Consider the following 21,043-nt stretch of genomic DNA (forward strand, 5'->3'; position numbering starts at 1 on the left):
TTGTTGCATTAAAAAAAAAGCACACTGGTCCCCTGTTAGATGGTGAAGTGTGACGCCTGATTGGCTGTAATAATTCACATTCTCACCATCTCTGAATGTTATGGCAAGGATGATAATATAATGTTACAATATATGTTGATTGTGACATTGATTTAGAAATTTAGCCAATTGAATATTTTCAAAGTCAACATGAAATCTTCAAGAAATGTCAAAGCAACCAAAGAGATGTCGCAGTTTACCATTTAACAGGGGACCTAAGTGTTCAGATCAACATTAGCACTATTCCATCTATCCATCCATCCATCCATCCATCCATCCATCCATCCATCCATCCATCTATCTATATATCTATCTATCTATCAAAAAAAAAGAAATAAAAAAAAAAAATTGGCCTCCAAGATCAAACCGGTCCCCAGTTAGATGGTGAAGTATGACGTGATCTGTTTGGTTGCCTTTACATTTAACACATTACATTTATTTATTTATTTATTTGTTTATTTGTGTTTTACTGAACTCAACTGAAATTTTTCAATGCAGCAAGCTAACATATAATATTGTTTAAGTTAACATATAATGTTGTTTCTTAAGTTAACATATAATGTAGTTTCTTAACTTAACATATAATGTTAATGTGTCTGTGATGTAAGAAGAGGTGATTCAGTCTAACAGGCGTCACACGTCACCATCTAACTGGGGACCAAACTCATTTTATCTAACACATGCACTCTTTACTGACAAAAGTATTGACATGCAATTGTTACCTTAAAGAGCTCTTTATTTTAGCTATCCTCAAATTAACTATAGTGTCTTGCTTGTTTTGTCTTATTATCTGTGTGATTGCATTCATATATTGAGAAGTGTATTTGTATTAGTCTCAAGCCCCGAAAATATCTGCATGTCATACTAATTTATTAAACATTTTGGATTTCTATTAGAATATTTCTTCAATGGAGATATAGTGTGAATGTTTCAAAGTTTAGAGTTGCATTTAAATACAGTTAGATTGTAAAGAAACACTTGGTACAATTGCCCTAATGTTTCCACACACAGTTGCATTGCAGTCTATGGAGGTCCTCTGTTGGATAGGTAGACGTCACTCAGGTCCCCACTTGGCATGTTTTTAAAAAAAAATTAAAAATGCATTTTTTCAGTTATATTATGAAAAAAGACCTCAAATGAAAATTTTGTATGTAATTTTTGTTTCTTAAAAATGACCAGAAACACTGGTCCCCTCCTGGTCAGTGTAGAGCGATAGTCCCCTCTTAGTAACATAGACGTGTATGTGTGTGTGTGTGTGTGTGTGTGTACCTACCTTGCCATATTTTCGGGACAAATTTATTCCCAAAAGTGAGCAAAACCTGACAAAATACCAAAAACCTTCATTTGGGGATGTCCTCATTTGTACAAATGGTATAAAAATATAGGAAACAATCATTTATCATTAAAGTTCTCTGAGAGGTTTAGGGTTGGGTTTAGGTTAAAAAGTGTATAACTACAGTATATGTATATAAAAACAATAGAAGTCAATGTAATGTCCCCATTTTGTGTGTGTGTGTGTGTGTGTGTGTGTTTGTGTGTTTTTGTGTTGATTTGGGATCTTTAATGTTGAAGTACAAAACAAAAAGTTTGTCATTTTTGGACGCTTAAAAATTTATGAAATTCAGTCCACCAAATAGAAAATGTAAAATGATGAGGGAACATTTCTCACAACTTTCCTTTTTGCAGTGACTTTTGACCTACTAGCCTCAAGATGCTATTTAGTGAATGTATGAAGTAAGTATTTGTCAGAGCTGCTAGAAGAGTAACCACAGATGCAGTTCATTTATGGACATTTGACAACCACAAAGTCCACCTAAAGTCTCTTATGCTCACCGACACTGAATTTATTTGAAAAAAAAACAAAAAAAAAAACAGTCTTTTCTGCCTACCTTTTTTATAGAAACCATGACACACTACCATTAAAAAGTTTGGGTAAGATAAAACATTGATAACAGCAAGAACCCTTAATAATAATCAAGCACCAATAGTAATTGATGAAAACTGACAACAAATCAACATATTAGAATATAGAAATATATAAAATATGCCCTTTTTTATTATATCACAATATTACTGATTTTACTATATTTTAATTAAATCAATACAGCCTTGGTGAGCACTGAGAATTTTAAACGAAAACATAAAACAAAAGTCACCAAAATCCACCTGAAGAATAGTAGGTTAAAAGTCATACAGATTTAGAACTACATGATGGTGCTGAGTAAATGATGACAGAATGTTCATTCTCAAATGAACTGTCCTATTAATTGTCCAAATACTTTTTTGGGGCTCACTTATAGAAGTTCTAGCATCAGTCTGTAACAATGTACACGCGCTGAAACTCTTTTTTATGAGCCTTTTCAGTTCCGTCTGAGCCTTCCACCTAGTGCTTTTTCCTTTCTCTTGGTTGACATGATTGTGGCAGCGTGAAACTTGACTTCACGGATGTTTAGCATCGGCCATGGACGCAGATTGTGGCAGTACAGCACCTCTGTGGTCTCACAAACACTCCCAGCATGCCTGACGGCTAATGTTCCTTCATGGAGTGAACGATGCTTCATCATCCCCAACATTCACAACTCGGGAGGACAAGCTAAATGTGATGTTTTTCCATGCCGATTTGTTGCTCTTGACTGGGACATGCGTGGCTGAGCTGGTCACAGTTGTAGTGGGGAAATTAAGATGTTTTTGCAGGTCTCTGTAAATGTCATGAGCGCTTGAAGGCATCTGATTGCTCAACCATATCAATTTGCATTGGCTGTTGTCTCACGGCGGCGCTAAAAGTAGTGTTTACTCTGCGTGTCAGGATAAAGTGTTTAAAAGCATTCTTTGGTCATTTTTTATGCCTCTCGACTCTGTGGGTATAAATATAGAGCAAGGTGACTTTTGCTTTTCTGCTGTCTTAACCTGCAAGGTATAATGGATCCCCATTTTGTATGTAAACCATAAGGGAGTGATGCAGCCTCTAATTATCAGCTGTTACTGGCTTGCAGTGAAGTGTATCAGATACTTTGTGTTTGCCTGAGTGTTGGCAGAGCTTGCCGCCCAGGTCTGGGTATTATGCTGTTGAGAGCCACTGTTGATTGCCAGCTTCCATCAGCTTGTTTAGATGGAGAGCTTTGATAAAGTTCTGCCGTGAGCAGCAATTACCAGCCTTCTCCTCTCGGTTGCTGAGAGCTGCAGTCCTGTAGCCGGGGAGTTCCACACACACCACAAATACACAACACTGTAAAATCAATACATCCAAACTGCGAACCCAGCCTGTACATCTTAACATCGCATGCGTGCACGACTTCTATATGCTTCTCCAAACGTTGCTGCTTGTTATATTTATTTGCGTGTCACTCTCAGTTTCTTTCACACTCTGCAAATGTATGCATGTGTTATGCAAAAACATCAGTATTCAAAGGCTTCCTCATGAGAATTCGCATTATCATGGCAGTCATCTATTCAGCTTCAGCCTCAACTTTTACAATTTCATGATACAAGAGCAGACTGAAACAGGATCTGAATTGTAATAGTATTTTCTGGGTTTTTTGTGCTTAAGAAAAGAGTGTCATGATTGCCTCTCTAACTGAATAGCAAGGCAACAGCCAAATTAGAAAAAATGTGTTCAGCGGATACATTGTAATTACAATCCAGATTGTGATAAGACATGGCAAATGTAATAACCTTATTCAGGTGTTGCAGTGATGCTCCTTTTTTTAGTGGCCTTGGCTCCGGAAGTGGATTTTTTATTTATTTTCTCCAAAAGGAGTTTAAAAATTCCGCAATAAAAAGCAATGAACATCATATATATGCATATATATGCAATAAACATCAACTATATTGTATATTATAAATATAAAAAATATATGAAGTATAATTCTATATATTTTTTATAAAATAGCAATTAAATATAGCAATATATGTTGTTAAATATATAGCATTTAGATTGTACAGGAACTGATTACATAATTGAAGCAATGCTTCATGGAAATGAGAAGTGTTTGCTGATCATCTGTTATTGTTTCCAAGGTAACAGCGTCTACTCTGATTGGTGGGTTTCTTTTTACAGAATTATCTTCACTAGGAACACTTTTTTAAACTATTCAAAAAATCTCAATCACTCTGACTTATGCTCAGCCATTTCAAAGCTCTCGTACATCTTTCTCGAAAGGTATTCATGTTATCCCATATGATGAAAATGAATGGGCTTTATACTTCTGTTGCTCTGTGTTGTAAGTCTTTTTATGTGTTTTCTCTGGGTTACAGTGCAGGGTCAGAACCTGGTGACGAATAATGTCTCGGTGGTCGAGGGCGAGATGGCCATCATCAGCTGCCGAGTGAAAAACAACGACGATTCCGTCATCCAACTGCTCAACCCCAACCGACAGACCATCTACTTCAGAGACGTTAGACGTAAGCAGTACTGACTTCTCTCTCATCCTCACTTCAGTTCACGGCAGAAAATATCATAATCCATCCAAAGCCTGTATTGTTTTTTGCAGAACATTCCGATTTTACGCACCAAAACATCCCTGTAACCCCATGCAAATTCATAAGTTGGCACCCTGGCATAACCAAGCCTGTCTCCTGTCGTTTAAAGGAGCAGCAAGGCATTGCATTGTTGACAAGGTCCTTTTCAATAATTGAGTGACAGAGTGTAATTGTGTCAGCCTGATTAGAGTCCTCTGAGCGGACCGTTTAGATTCCAGCCTTGAGATTGTTTAGAAGCTCAACGGTGCTCTGCATGCAAAGCATATAATCTTGCCTTCCCTGCTAAATAAGGGCCTTGATGAGTTGCTAAGTGACAGTCTGACCCATGATCCGGACCTAGTTTAGTTAATGTGTGGGAATAACCTACTCATTCTCTTCTATGAAGCGAACGAATCACTCCTACAGTAATCTAAGATACGCAGATCGACGTTTTCAGAGGTATTTCATGACATTTCAAATGCAATTTACATGTGTAGCTGGCCCATCTCTCCGCGGGATCCCATATCCTGCAGTTTGAGTAAATATTCAAGGACGTTTGAAGTATTTGTAGATGTCTTGTTCGTCTTAACAAGTAAATGTTAGAGTAATACTATGATAACAGCATCGTGCATTGTGGAAACAGACGTTTTATGGTATCGGTTGCTATTGGGATTAATGCTTGTTCTGTATTTATGCATGGCCATATGTCAGCAATGCTTTTTTTTAAGATTTCATAGCTTCAGGCGAAACTGAGTTATTTTTACAACCCTGTCTACATAGAAACACAATGATTGAATGTTGGAGTTAGAAACACATTTACGTTGCGTTATAACATTCAAGTGAGAAAAGAACTCTTTGATGAAAGGTCAGGTAGGAACTCTGTCATGACTTTAATTCAATTAATGTGTTGGTGGTACCTAATTTTCCTGTTGGGCATATTTTAGAGCAAGTTACACCTGACATAAGCTTTCCGATCCATGCGTTCAGCAAGAGAGGGAAGGGCAGGATATGGGTTGGGGTTTAGGGGAGGAAGATAGACAGAAAGAGATGGAGAGTGAGCGTTCTTGCTGCAAGCTCTGACATTAGTTCTATGGATGTGACTGGAGGGATGCTCAGCCCTCAATCTCTTTAATGCTGTAATGTATTATTCTGTCTAATGTTTACTGGGCTGCCAGCTCTGTTTGTGAGAAGTATGACCACTTGAACAATTCATAGTTTTATCCCTTCAGCACAGATGGCTGGCACTGTGCATTTAAAAAGGCACAAGAATGTGAATGTGTCTTAGTGTATATAGCATGCACCTGTGGATGTCGGCCGATGATATATTGCACGGTGTGCTTTGTTATATATTAGCATTATGATTCGGCAGTGGTTTATTGTTGCCGCCGTGGAGCGATGGCTAAGGTTTTATCACATTACATTCAGACCGCTGTTCTCATTTCCTGTCACTTACGCTAGAGCTGCTCTGTAAGCCTTTTAAGAGCAACTTAGAATTAAACAGTGACTTTAACAGTGATGGTTGGAGAAATAGTCATTTTCATTTTCTCAAGACTTAATGATATTCGCTACAAATTGCATTTCCCCACTGAAAGATATTTTTGTCACTCTTTTTAGTGAACTTTCCTTTCAGTACACTCTAAAAGTGAACTAAATTTTAATACTATTAATCCAAGAGGATGATAACTGTTTGGGATTCATGTTATAGAGTACTGTATGTATAGCAAACTGTTATTCTTCTGTTCTCCTAAGAAACTTCCTTCATTGGGTAAACTGTAACCGACACTGCAGGTATTAAAATTTCACACCTTCATTATTAGGGTACAGCAGGTCTCACTTTCTTTTTTATGATTTTCTTTTTCTTTTTCTAAATATTAAAGAACTTTGGGACACAGCTTGTCCCATTTGTCATTTATTTCAATCATATTTGGCAGTTTATAATATTTTGTATAGTTTATAATAACTTTTGTATTGTTCTGCCATTAGTAAATGAATTATGTTAAGTGTATAAAGTAAAGCAGTGTTTTTATTTATTTATGTATTTATTTACTTGTTTGTTTGTTCGTTGATGTTTTACATGCAGTGTTCTAGGATGAAATAAAAGAGCCTGTTACCTCAGGAGAACTTGAATAAACTTGTACATATACAGCATGCATAAGCATAATTGTTTTTGTTTGTTTGATTTTTAAAGGATCAAATGGAACACTTTATTTGTTTTCTTTTTTAAATAAAACATTTTTTAAACTATAAATTTGCTTTATAATGATCCCCTAAGGGGAGACGGTGATGGAAAAAAAAATATGTGATGGGAAGGAAATTACATTTAAATGCAAACGCACTGTTGTTTGGGGGATGCAAATTGTTTAATGCAGAATACTGAAATATATAGTGCCTCCGTCATTCTTTTCTATGGGCTTTGCAGCTTTAATTTGTGTTTATTTAGATGTTTTTGACAATGTCACAAATCTTGTCCAAACACAATGTGGTATTTACAGTACATTCCTTTCCAAAAACAGGTAAAATTGTCTTGAAGACAACAGAAGGATTCATATGTGTTAATATTCCCTCATTAGAGACAATATGTTCTCCCCAATTTTTTTTTTTTTTTAAATGTAAGAAGATATATGCTGTTGTTTTGCAAAACAATTCAATTTGTATTTGTTGCATCTAACATGCTACATGTATTTTCCTGCGCCCCTTCTCTTTTCATTCTCCATCAATTTGAGATCGCAGGCTAGGACAGCTGAAGAGCATCTCAAGCCAGCTGGGACACAGAACAATCAGATTCACTCACTGTCAACCTCTTATGGACTATGATGCTTTAGAATTTATAATGTGTTCTAATGAGCCCCGTTCATTTTCAGGTTTGCTTTGCAGAGATTTGTATCCTTCATATTCTCCAAGACCTCTGCAGCACTTCGACAGGTGCACTGTACTGATGTAGAAAAATTACAGTCCTCTGGCATTACCTTAAGTCTGAAGTCATAGATCTGTTTGATGTATAGTGTATAAATTCCCCATGTCAATTGCAATTCAGTCCGAACACTAAGAAATTCAGGCCTTTCATTCTCCGCCCACCATCTTTCTGCTCAAAACAAGCTGCCCTCATCATTATTCTTAGGAAGGAGACTTACAAATGATTCCCAGGTTCAGGGTTGGGATTAAGAGGAGGTTCTTAAAATGCATCATCAAAGGTCTTAAACTTCTGATGGAGTTGCTCAATTAGAGCTTTGACTTTTTGAACTTTGAAAATGAGTTTTGAGTTTGCTCATTTAAATGAAGTTCTCCAGAACTTTGTGATGTAGTATTATATAAACGTTAGTTCTGATCTTTGAATCTGATTGTCAATGGAAATCCAAAAGTTATTCTATTCAATGGTTAACTGTACATAAAAAAAATGCAATTATAAATTAGAGAAAATGTAATAAACAATAACATGGTAATACATTAAATGAAATGTGAAATCTTGAAGTAGAACTACTAAAATTGTATTTTCCTGTAAAAAAAAATTCTAAAAAAATGTTTTACAGTGTTTTTTTTTTTTTTTACTTTATAGAACAGAGTACTCACTATGTGAGTGGTACAGAGTGAAAAACCTAATTCACTTGGAACTATTAGTGTATTTCATCTGATTTTTTAAATATATTATCTTTTTGTAAATTAAAGCCTTTAGTAAAATATTTAAGAGGGTTGAAACAATATGGTGGTTTAAAAACAAAAATCTAAAAGAAAAAAAAAATTAAAAATATTTTTCAACAAGTATTTCAAATATTTGAAATTTGGTTCATGAATTAAAAATAAATAAATACATTTACATATCATGCTTAAAGGTGAAATATCAAAATTGTTTTTTGAATTTAAAAATGATCCATTTGCACCACAAAGGGTCCCTAAGGGGATATGGTAATGGAAAAATAAGATGAGAGGTCAATTGCATTTAATGTAAACTCAGTTTCTCAGGGGAAATGTAAAGGTTTTACTAAACACAAAACATTAAAATATACAGAGTGGTACAGACAGGGCTGGCGCTACCTACAGGCAGAGCAGGCAATTGCCTACGGTCTCTGGCTCTGAGTCGGGGCCTCCATTACTGTAACATCCAGAGTTTCCAAGTCTGCACATAATACACAACATTTGGGCATTTTTTTTTTTTTTTTTTTTTGCTAAGTTATGCGAAGAAAAAAACGGGGGTCGTGAGTTGCAGCTTTTGGGGCTTATTTATTGCTAATAAATAATATATAATAGTGGGCTTGTTTTTTAAGCTTTTGGTTGCTTATTTGTCTTATGAGAGTTGGCAACAGTGGTAATATCCAACGCTATCTCACGACCAATTCGTACGTATTTTATGAGTTGGCTTATTCGTATGAATTTTTTACGACCTCACTCGTGCGATTTTATATTCGTCTAAACCCCAATGACGGTTAGGTTTAGGGGCTGGGTTAGGTGTAAGTCATTCGTACAAATTCATACGAATTGTGCAACTCGTAAAATACGTACGAATTGCCGTGAGATCGGGTTGTAACATCCCATATACACTAGTGCATCAGTCAAGACCAGTCAAATTCTTGTCTCATTGTTCATTGGATATAGTTGAATTGCCACTCACCTGCACTCAGCTAACATCGGCATATTAGGGTAAAAAGAGAGCAAAAGAGACCGTACTTTTGACAGGTACTATATAAAAAATATACTACATTTAAAATGCAATGTTGTATATAAATAAAAAGGTTTGGAATCATATTTGTTTCAAGTGCTTTTTATTGGGGGTGGGTGGCCTCCAACATAAATTTTGCCTCGAGTACAGAGTCAAAAAGCTTAACATTTTGATTTTGTTAGGAGCTTCAGATAAAAGTGGGCAGATAAAAGAAGACAAACAATACCGTACAAATATCTGAAACATTTCCCTTGTTTATTGAGCTATTGTTATATCACCCTCACGACTGATCCGTCTACTCCCTACTCATCCACGTCTGTCCGCTTCACTCTTTGTTTCCTCAGCCTTGAAGGACAGTCGGTTTCAGCTGGTTAACTTCTCAGACAACGAGCTGCTGGTGTCGTTGTCCAACGTGTCACTCTCGGACGAGGGACGGTACGTGTGCCAGCTCTACACGGATCCCCCGCAGGAAGCCTACGCAGACATCACTGTGCTGGGTATGACGTCTACCCTCAGAATGCTAAAATCCTGATTATCGATTTACCTCATTGATTCGTTCACTCAATTGAACTTGTCTAATTGAATCTCACCATGACACAATATCAACCAATTACTCTCACGCCGTTTCCAATAACACAAGCCAAACAAAAAGGAACAGATGTTGCGCTATTGATATTGGTAGATCGCTTTTGGCAGGCCTATTGACTGAACTCCTCTTAGATGTTGAAAAGGCTACATCGAGCAATTCGGGAGTTAGCTTTGTGTGCCTTTTGCATTGAATGACACTAACATTAGAGGTTTATTATGCAGCATATTTGGACATCCTGGAAAGCTGAATGGAACTGAGTGCTCTCTAAAGTAGCATGAGTTTTATGGGGATATGCGTTCCTTCACAGCATGGACCCTTAACCACAGGACATGAAAGCATGAAGCAAGATATTAGAAAAAGAGCCCTCAAACATCAGTTCTCCTTGCGACAGACGCTTTAGTGCCATCACCAAAGAACCGTATGAGTTAATGTGCTGTGAAAAAGTGAAACATGAGTAACGCAGCTTATCTAAATACTGTCCAAGTACATAATGAAATGCTACTGTATGTACCTCAGAAAGTTTCAGGGATTTCCTAAACAGTTTGGATTGTTGCTTATCTAACCCTGCTGTTCATCAGCCTAATTGATCTGATGAAGCTGGTCCAAAACCCAAAATACCCAAACACCCTCTAAAACCAACCCAGACCAGCTGGACCTAGACTAAGATGGTATTCAGCTGGCTAGTTTTTTTCATCCTGACCAGTTCAAAAGTGACCAAAAACCCATTGAAACCAGCCAAAAGACCAGCTTGGGCCTATTGTTGTTATCCTGCTGAAAAAAAACCTGCTTAAACCAACTGTAGATGGTTCTTAGCTGCTTTATGATGGTTTTCAGCAGATTTAGAATGTTGACTATCTATTTTAACATTCTAACCAGCTGGAAAGTGCCCAACCCCCCTACAATGCCCAATGTGTCTGATGCTCAAAAAGGAGCATTTGTTTAAGAATACAGTAAAAACAATAACCTTATTGCTGCTTATACAAATATTTGTGAAACCTGTGATCCCTTTTTTTAGATTATTTGAATAGAACATTCAAAATAACAACATTTATTCAAAATATAAATCATTTGAAACATGATGAATGAATAAAAGTATACATTTCTTAACTCACATTTCTGAACGGTATAATGGTTTTCAAAAAAATGCTGAAGGAACATTTTTTTTATTTTAAATATGTGACCCTGGTCTTAAGTCACTATTTGTAGCAATAGCCAAAAATACATTGTACGGGTCAAAATTATTGATTTTTCTTTTATGCCAAAAATCATAAGGATATTAAGTAAAGATCATGTTCCATGAAGATATTTTGTACATTTCCTACTGTAAATATATTAAAACTTGATTTCAATTAGTAATATGCATTGCTAAGAACTTAATTTGGACAACTCTAAAGGTGATTTTCTCAATATTTTGAATTTTTTTTTTTTTTTTTTTTTTGCACCCTCAGATTATTTATTTGTTAAAGTGTATTTATTCAACTTTCAGACTATGTATAAATAAAAAAAATATATAATTATTTTTTTATATTTATTTCTGTAGAACACACATTGTTCCAAAGAAGCTCTGCAAAAATAGTGCCTTACAAAACCCCACTGAGGAATCCACAGGCAACACTGGCAACCCCCTAACATGGATAGGTGGTTTAAGGTGGAAACCTTGCGAGGAACCTAGGAAGTCATGCTGGTTTAGCTTGTTAAAATGCCTGGTGGGGACACCAGCAAACCAGCAATCAATGCTGGAAACCAGCATCCAAACCAAAACATGGACTATAGGGTATTTTCAGATAGAATGAGGACAGGCAGGGGGGTTGTGGAGGGGGTAAAGATTGTCCCAAAAACACCTTTTCAACTATGTGGGCTTTATTACTGATTAGAAGCTCTTGATAGTCATCGGCAGATCTTAGTAAAATAACAGTCGAGCACACAGATAAAAAACATTGATCCAATGCTGAAGAGCTGTCGCACCATCTCTAATCCTGCCGTTGATCTTCTGCCAGTTCCACCAGGCAATCCAATCTTAGAGTCCCGCGAGGAAATCGTGAGTGAGGGGAATGAGACGGAGATAACCTGCACCGCCATGGGCAGCAAACCTGCTTCCACCATCAAATGGATGAAAGGAGACCAACCACTGCAAGGTCTGACTCCGATCCAAGGAAGATTGTTCAGATAAGTCTGCTGTGATTACTGATGTCTCTGATCAGCACACAACACACCACGGTCTAGATTCTGACTTTGTAATGACTTTTAATTAAGCCTTCAAAAGGTGTATCCAGTGAATTAACAAGAAGATCACAACACGCAGGTCTCTAAAAGAGGATTTTGGTGCTTTCAGTCAAGCTTAAATAAGTAGCTTTGAATGAACTCCCACTGTTTACCTCCCACTCGGCAAATGCTGCCCACATATTAGTTCTTGCTGGTTAAGGCAGTGAATGCTGGCGTAAACGAGTGGATGTGCAGGCTGGTTAATGTGCTTAGAAATAGCTTTTCTCCATTAGACAGCAGGGTGGGACTGTTGAATAACATTCAGATAGACTACCTGGGGAAACAGAGGCAAACATGGCAGATGATATGGCACATTTAAACAGAATCTAAGTTTAATGTGTCAACTGTTTATGGATTACAAACATCACAGCTTCATAAACTGCAGTGAAAACAGTCAGATAGTGGCCTACGGCAAGAGATTTCATCTGCTAAATGGATCAAATAATAGCTAGTATGCAGTTAGGATCATGGAAAGCACACTTTGAGGTAATAATGACTGGTTTGTTATTAAAAAGTATTACTCTGCACTACACTCATTTTGTTGTCTTTACATATTGATTACAACACCATCGATTGTAAAGCTTTGGAGGATATTATTATTAATTGTAAAGCAACATTTTGACTCACCTAAGAATAGAATATTTACCCAAAAACATACTTTATGTGAATGTTCTGCCAGACATGTTATATTTATTGTTTAAATAACAGCACATCATTCCACTTTGGTCTACTAATTTAAATAATCTCTTCTTTCTAAATAATTAAATAACAAATACTGTATTGTATATACTGTATATAATGAATTTGCTTTTATTTAAAACATTTTGTTTTACAGTTTTATTATTTATTTTAGTTTAATATTTGTATTAGTTTATATTTTTTATCTTTATTTTGCTTCATTTTGAATTCAGTTTTAGTTTAAGTCATTGTAGTACTTCAGCATTTTCAGTTTAGTTAGCTAGCAAAGCAACATTTCTAAACTAATTTTACTTTTTTTATTATTATTCTAATAATATTTTTTTCCCAGTCGCATTTCAGTTACTAAAGATGTTTTTTAATAGTTGTAATTAACAAAAATAAATAAATAAATACTCAAACATGAAAGTTTTTTTTTTTTTTTTTTTTTTTTTTACAATTATTCAATTACAAAATTAGTAGGATCCTTGATGAAAGGTCTTTCGTGCTTTAAATTGTCTTTGGTGTACCGTAACTGATGTATTTTTTTGTAACACTGTCTTAGTATGCACTGACAGAAAAAAAAGAGAAGAGCTGAGCTATAGGTCAATGCCGAGCTGTAATTATTTCCCACTTCATTAGGTCCAAGTAAACCGTCATACACTGTGCTGCAATTAGCTCAATGCCCTTGAGTCGAGAAATTGTCTTAGGATGAGGGCTAACATGATGGGCAGTAACCCTAAAGCAAGCTACTGACCTCTGAGCTGCTTCATATGAATTCATCATGGTCACATGTCCTGACCATCCATCATAAGATATCACATCACAAAGAGGTAATAATGTTATATTAAAACAGTTCTTATAGCAGCGTTTCTATTTTAGTGTAATTTATATACTCTTACTGTATAGTAATATTGACATTTTTAATTCCTTTTATTTTTATATGTTTAGCTTTCATTGTAATTTTAGTCATGAATATTAGTTAGCTAGCAAAGCAACATTTCTAAATTTATATTACTTTTTTTTTAAATACTTTTCCTAGTCAGATTTCTGTTACTTAAGATGTTTTTTAATAGTTGTAATTAACAAAAAAAAAAAAAAAATGACATGAACATTAGTGGAATATTTACCTTCAATCAACTGCAAATGCATGCTATCGTTTGCCACCTTTATTAAGATCAACACCTCCAGCTTGTGAACGCCTTAGTAGAGCAAATAAAGACATTTTCCCAACTTGAAATTACCTTGACATATTTGAAAGGACATTTTGAGATATTTAAATGTGTAGAACTATGTAAATAATGTAATTAAGACTCAACTGAAATATCTATTTCTGTCATAAACTTTTATGCTGTTGTTTTCTTCTAATCTATATCATGAAGGCATGAAGGTCACCCCTAAACATAACTGTCACTGAAGTCTAAGCAGATTGCTTTAAACAAACAAATGATATTGGTGTGTAATGTGTTTTTGAATTCGTACAAAGCGTGAAATAGTTATGAACTGCCATGAGATATCAGTACTCACACACCTTTAAAAAAAAGCAGCTTAAACCAGCCTGAACTGGTTTGATGGTTTGCTTGGAGACCAGTTTAAACCACCAAGGAACAGCACGGGTAACAGTTAACTAGCTCTTGTCATCTAGCCACAAATAAAAAGCATTTAATCTTCACATGGTGAACAAACTGTCATGCAACCCTGTGTTTTATATCCTGTTGTGATTTTGGACGTCACACGTGGCTCAGAATGTGCCCTATACACGCTGTATTAAGCATGACTGCTCGGTGTGCACTCAAAAGACCTGTCTCCCACAATTAATGAATGTGAAATTTGTTTTGGAGGTGACGGTATCATTCCTCGTGACCCTCCTCCCTCTCTTGGTGGCACTGTGTTATTATGAGCAGGCCGGGATGGAGAGAGCTCGCTTGTTATGGCTGACATGTCACTCTTGCGGCCGTTCCCAGGTGAGGCGACTGTCGAGGAGTTATACGACAGGATGTTCACTGTCACCAGCCGGCTCCGGCTCACCGTCTCTAAGGAGGACGATGGAGTGGCCGTCATCTGCATCATTGACCACCCAGCCGTGAAGGACTTCCAGGCCCAGAAATACCTGGAAGTGCAGTGTGAGTCATCTCAAGACCAGGAGAAAACGTTCAGCTCTACAATAGCCTCGGTTTAATCTTCCCACCTGTCAATTTGACTGGCATTGTAATGAACGAAAGAACCGTTTGTTGCACAATTAGACTGTTTATGAGGAAATGAACAGGAGTGAAGGTACATCGCATTACATTAGTTACATTAGTTTTTGTTTGAACACAAAATGAATTATTTTAAAATTTAATTAAATTAAATGTATGCATTTAGCAGACGCTTTTGTCCAAAGCGACTTACAGTGCATTCAGGCTATCAATTTTTACATATCATGTGTTCCCGGGGAATCGAACCCCCAACCTTGCGCTTGCTTGCTTGCTAGCGCAGTGCTCTACCAGTTGAGCTACAGGAACACTAAAAACCTCTTTAATTTAAACATCATATTTTAAACATCTTTAAGCAGTAACTTGACTGACGTTGTAATGAACGAAAAAATATTTTGTTCCAAAATTAGACCATTTCTAAAGAAATTAACATAAGTGAATAGTCAGTTGTCAATTTAGCAGTTGAAAATGAGGCGGAGAGGGATAGACTTACAGTCTTTACAATGGCACACACTGTACTTTTTAGATTTTATTTTAGATTTTATTTTTTTATTTTTTTTTTCAGAAAGATGTTACATCAGATGAACAATCGGTATGTTGTTAAACAACAGTGCAGTCCATTGAACACACTCACAGCCTCATTTTCATTCCTGTCAAAAATGAAATGTCGTTTTTAAGCATTGCCATGCAGCTGTTCTCCATAAATGACAGTTCATAGTGACAGCCAAGCTCCAAAAATGAACAGCATTAAAGTGGTCTGTATAACTCAGACATTTGTATTTGAGTCATATGATACTGTAGCTTTACATGAGGAACACACTGAAATTAGTTTTTATTCATCGATGATCCTCCTCTCCAGTGAGCTATAACCTGACAACTGAGTTCAGAGCAGTGAACAAATCATTTTTCAATGAACTGATTCTTTTCAGTGAACCATTTCTTTCAGACTGAATGATTTGTTCATGAGTCAGAGTTCAGCTCTGTGACTCGGTGATCCGGTCGGTGTTTACAGCTCACTGGAGGGGATGATCATGAGAGTAAGAGGTTAAATGTCTCCCAAAGAGATTACGTGTATTCATAAGATGTGGAATGTAGTGCATGAATCATATGGATTTTTCCATTGGTGCTTTTTTAATGTGTATGTGCCAGTTGTCACCGTAAATTGGAGAAGATCCATTCTTAGTGGTTCTACAGTAGAAATAGTCACGTGGTTTTGGAGAAGAGGAAACCAAGTGAGTAAATAATGATGGAAATTCAATTTAGGGGTGAACTATTGCTTTCAACTCAACTTGCTTTAATTAAAACAGCGCTTTTCTTGTTATGAGTAAGCATGAAATGCTGTCCGCCAAATAATGCATTGATTAAGAGCGTTTGCCGCACTCTTTTTTTGTAGCACGGTAAGTCCGGAAAAGGTTAACCTACCCTTTTGTAATCTCAGCAGAATATTAATTTATTCAGATAGCTGACTGCTCAGGGTGACCTTTGAGAAGAAAAGGCAGGAGGGATCGGCTCAACTGTAACACCTTGACATTTTGACTAACATAGATAAAAGAGAAGAAGAAGAAAAAAAAACATTTTACAGTACTGTTAAATTGACTGCTTAAATTCATAGCAGTGTCATCCTTCCTCACACACTTTACCCAGTCTATAAAAATCACGCGGTGTCATGTTCACACATTTTTAGGCTCACTGGGTTGAATTAATATAGTGTAACGTGAAAAGTGAATCTCAGAGGAGCAGCCAAGATCTGCCGCCTTCATTGTACAGGTCTTTGTATTAAGCATGAATGCATAATACAAATGAATGTATAAATGTGAATGCACAAATGATGTCCAAACCTGCCGGGGATGTTTTCTAATCAGACTGAGAGACAAGTATATGGCCTTAGAATAATAATTAGATAGATTCAGTAAGGGTACAGAGCTGAATCAACCTACTGCATTACAACTTAAATAAGTGTGTTTGTGTTTTTGTTATATCCAATGCACAGATAAACCAGAAGTGCAGATTGTAGTGGAGTTTCCTGAGGGTTTGACAAGAGAAGGGGAAAATCTCGAGCTGACATGCAAAGCTAAAGGAAAACCGCAGTGAGTCCTATTCTGGGCCCTCAGGCCACTTTACTCCTTTCATATGGATTTGTTTGGTTGCTTTATCTGGCAGGGTGATAACAAGAATAACTTGGATAGACAGACATGTGTGTCTTGTTTGCACAGGTGCTGATTTTACAGCGGTGCTAAAGTTGTCCTGAATTAAGCACGTTTTCTTCTCCTCTCTGCCTCTGAGCATTTTCACACTGAGCACTAAATGATTACTCTGATGTTTTACAGGCCTCATCAAATTAACTGGCTCAAAGTGGATGATGATTTCCCCTCCCACACCATGATTAGTGGCTCTGATCTCTTCATCGAAAACCTTAACAAGTCCTTCAACGGAACGTACCGCTGTGTGGCATCTAACTTAGTGGGAGAAGCCTATGATGATTACATCCTTTATGTATATGGTACGTACTTGAACTTAATCTGCATCTGTAAACAACAATTCATAAGAGCAGAGATTCCCAGACGGATAAATCTATAGTCTGGGACAAAATTACACTGTTGATAGTTGGTGTTAATCTGTGTCTGGATAACCAGCCCTTGATGTCTCCGTGCAATTGGCTGTGTAATGTTTTTTTTGGGCACTAAACGGTTTTAAGTACCTCATGCATTTGCTTTTTAAAGATGCCTGATGTTTTGTTCAAGACAGAACTTATTAACCCTCTATTGCACAATGCTGCCTCTGGCTTTTCTTCATTTAATGCCGATAAAATGGGTCGTAATTAAGGGATGATTTAGGATAAGCTAATAAAAAGTTTTTTCACACAACATATTTTTCTGGCATAATCCACCATGTAGAGGACGTGCATTTTTACTTTGGAAAACTACCTTCATTAGAGCATTTTTATTGATTTCTTTTTTCATCCTTCGAAAATATGATTTATATTTCTTAGTGAGTAGGTTCTATTTTAAAACATTTAGAACCACATCAGTTATTTGTATGTTTTGAGGGATGGTTTAAATATGTTTTTTTTGTCCTGAAGAAACTCTGTGTGACAGTGGCATTTATATAAATGTAGGGGATATGGGTTCATGCAGTTATTATTTTAGTGTTAACCTTTTTAGCATTTAGCGTTTAATTAATTAATTTAATTTATTCTTTTCTATTTCTAACATCTTTAGGACTGTGACTTCTGGATAACAACAACAACAAAAAGATAAGAATAAAAGTCGCTCAGAAATATTCGCAAATATATAAATGAATTAATAAATAAATAAATAAACTGTCGCACTGCACACCTAAAAGGAAACTGCCATCATCCCAGATTTTAATTTTATTTAAATGAGTGTTTATTTTTACTAATGAGATCCATTTTATGCAAGACAAGCAACTCAGAAATGTCTTTTTCAACATTATTTTCATGAAGTAAGCAATAGAGGGTTAATTGTTTTATTGAATATACTTTACCTGAGAGTGTTTCATTGTCTTATTAACACAGGAAGTGCATTGTGTTGGGTGCATGTTTAATCCTTAACAAGGGCTGACAGCTGGATTTTTCAAAGCCCAGGCAATAATTGCTATGACAGTGGCACTTGAAGCCTGGGATTTAACAAAGCTTTGCTTTGCTATAGAAGAACTGAAGTGTTGTTATTGTTTAAAACAGGTTGTGTTCAGGACCGCTAATGGTCTGCCAGCTGCAGCTATTACTCTCTGATGGAAGAGGGTGGCTCGTCATTGAGGCGTTCGGTGCCGCAGTTATTTCCCTCTGATAATGCTGAAATCAGAGGCAGGTGTTTGGGAATGATGTCATCAGCGTCCCATCTGCAAATGGGAGAGTTTGTGTACATCTCATGCCTGGAAGCGGTTCCACTCCCTGGCTAGTTCAATGTCTGTCACCCCTACCTGAGTGAGCGCCACCTGCTGATTACTCTACTTTCTCTCATTTCACAGGCCTGAGGAATTTTGGTCTATATGCATCAAGTGGGTGTCTCAGAAAAGAGGAGATTTATTGTCGTCTGGCTTCGTATAAGTGGCAGTTTTTAATTATAGTCTCCTAAGCATTGTGTAATAAGTGAATGAAGACAAATTATTTTCAACCATAAAAAGCCTTATTACAATGGAAATTATATGCATTTGTAGTGTTACCCTGAGAGTTGCGTTTTCTCTTTAGTACGGCGTAAAATGCTCATGCTTTGCAGTAAATAAAATCGTTGTCTTCTGGTGCATTTCTAAATCAATTTACGCTGGCAATTGTCGAGCATGCCCAACCTCAGAGGACTGAAAGAAGTGGAAAGACCTCTTGTAGCTTGATAATCCTGGGCACACTATACTTCTACAGCCTGTCAGAGTTAATTTTTATGCTGCTTCTCCAGGGATGGCAGCTTTGATTTTGCCACAGAGCATTTCCATTTACTGCTACAGTAACGCAGTGACTTGTGCTGAGCAAATGCTCATTTTGTCATTAGTTTTTCCTTGAAGCCTTGAACAGGAAGATGTGGTCATAGGAAAATTCATTTCCTAAAATCACAGAGAGCGTGAAGTGTAATACCAGTGAAACACTGGTCATGCCAAGACGATGGCAGCAGTGTAACGCTTTCTCCCTTTACCATTACATGGCCTTCATAAAGGGGACTTTTTTGATGTTGGATCAAATGTTTTTGCAGGCTAATGTGAATTTGCACACAGAGACAGATACATGTCACAACCTGATAAGCTTGTAGCAGAGATGCTGAGAGTGAAAACCCATCCTGTTTCCGAAGCCTCTGGCACAGATAGTACTCGGCTAATTTGCTCGAAAAAAGGCTTTATTTGTTTTGGGACTCGAAATTGGAATTGGATGGAAACAACAGAAGTAATAATAATAACAATAGCAATTATATATATATATATATATATATATATATATATATATATATATATATATATATATATATATATATATATATAATATGAGGCAGGGAATTATTTCTGTCCCATAAGAAATGAATCAGATGTTATTAGCTGAAAATAAAACTTTTTCTCAAATACAAATCTCTTCAAAAATACCTATTCAAAATGTTGCAACAGTTCATTAAAAAAATACATAAATACTTGTCATTTTTGTGAAGTGATGTAAAGCTGAATTTTCAGCCTTGCTCCAGTCTCCAGCATCACACGATCCTTCAGAAATCATTCTAAAATGCTTATTTGTTAGTCAAGAAACATTTCTTATTATTATCAGTGTTGAAAACTGTTTTGATGCTAAATATTTTTAAGCACTCTTTGATGAAAATAAAATAAAAAACAGCATTTATTTGAAATATAATTTTTTTTAACATTATCTTTAACACCGCTTTAGATCAGTTTAATACATCTTTGCTCAATTAAAGCAATAATTTCCTTTAAAAAATCATAATGACCCCCTAATTTTTAACAGTCATCTAAATAAACTGCACAAAATAAAACTGTACAGTTATCTTAAGGAACTATTTCTACCTGCTCTGACCTTTTAAATTAGTTTCATGGGTGTAACATAATGAATGCAGGTTGAATTCAGTCACATTTAAGATTTTTGACGTGACAAATCCATTTTACAATGTAGTATATGCTTTATAATTTTGTAATGACACCACCTTTTTATGTTACAATACCCCATGATTATCCTCGAATGTTTCTATTTTCTCTTATTACATTTTATATCCGTTTATTCCTTTTTCTAGACAAAGAAACATCTAGGGCTGCAAATCTAGCTAAAAAGCTTTGTGATATACAACTAAAGTCAACTCCAGTTCAAGTAAAGACTGAAGTAATATCTTCTCTTTGGTAAATATGATGTAACTGTGCTGCTGCAGGGCATGTCCATGCCATGACTTCATAAGTATCATTCAGGGTGAAGAGATACAGAGTTAAAATCCAAATTGATCCCTGTTCTAGTGGTGGTGGGTGGCTCAGTCTGGAAACATCCGCACCGTGAACTGGAAGACCAAGACTTTAGTCCTTCCTGAGCTTTTTGTTAGCTGTTGTGCCCTTGAGCAAGACACTTAACCTCCTTTCACTGCAAGGGCACCCTTTAACCCCACTTATCTCTGTTTGTGATAAAAGATCACAGATATACAGTAACACATTTTTTTTTTTTAAATGTTCATAGGTGCAGTTAAC

The 21,043-nt window shown here is 36.2% G+C and overlaps 1 protein-coding gene across 4 annotated transcripts in view; it reads left to right on the forward strand.

The window, feature by feature from the left end:
* Nucleotides 1-21,043, forward strand: part of LOC113058367 (cell adhesion molecule 1-like) — a 183,806-nt gene that overhangs the window by 132,950 nt on the left and 29,813 nt on the right. For all 4 annotated transcript variants that reach the window (XM_026226198.1, XM_026226199.1, XM_026226200.1 and 1 more), the window contains 6 exons: nt 4,294-4,440; nt 9,493-9,645; nt 11,735-11,872; nt 14,639-14,797; nt 16,860-16,956; nt 17,197-17,369. In XM_026226198.1, coding sequence (XP_026081983.1) covers nt 4,294-4,440; nt 9,493-9,645; nt 11,735-11,872; nt 14,639-14,797; nt 16,860-16,956; nt 17,197-17,369 — 867 coding nt within the window. The remainder of the gene's footprint in view (nt 1-4,293; nt 4,441-9,492; nt 9,646-11,734; nt 11,873-14,638; nt 14,798-16,859; nt 16,957-17,196; nt 17,370-21,043) is intronic.

This window comes from Carassius auratus, chromosome 40 (genome assembly GCF_003368295.1).
Source record: "Carassius auratus strain Wakin chromosome 40, ASM336829v1, whole genome shotgun sequence".
NCBI lineage: Eukaryota > Metazoa > Chordata > Actinopteri > Cypriniformes > Cyprinidae > Carassius > Carassius auratus.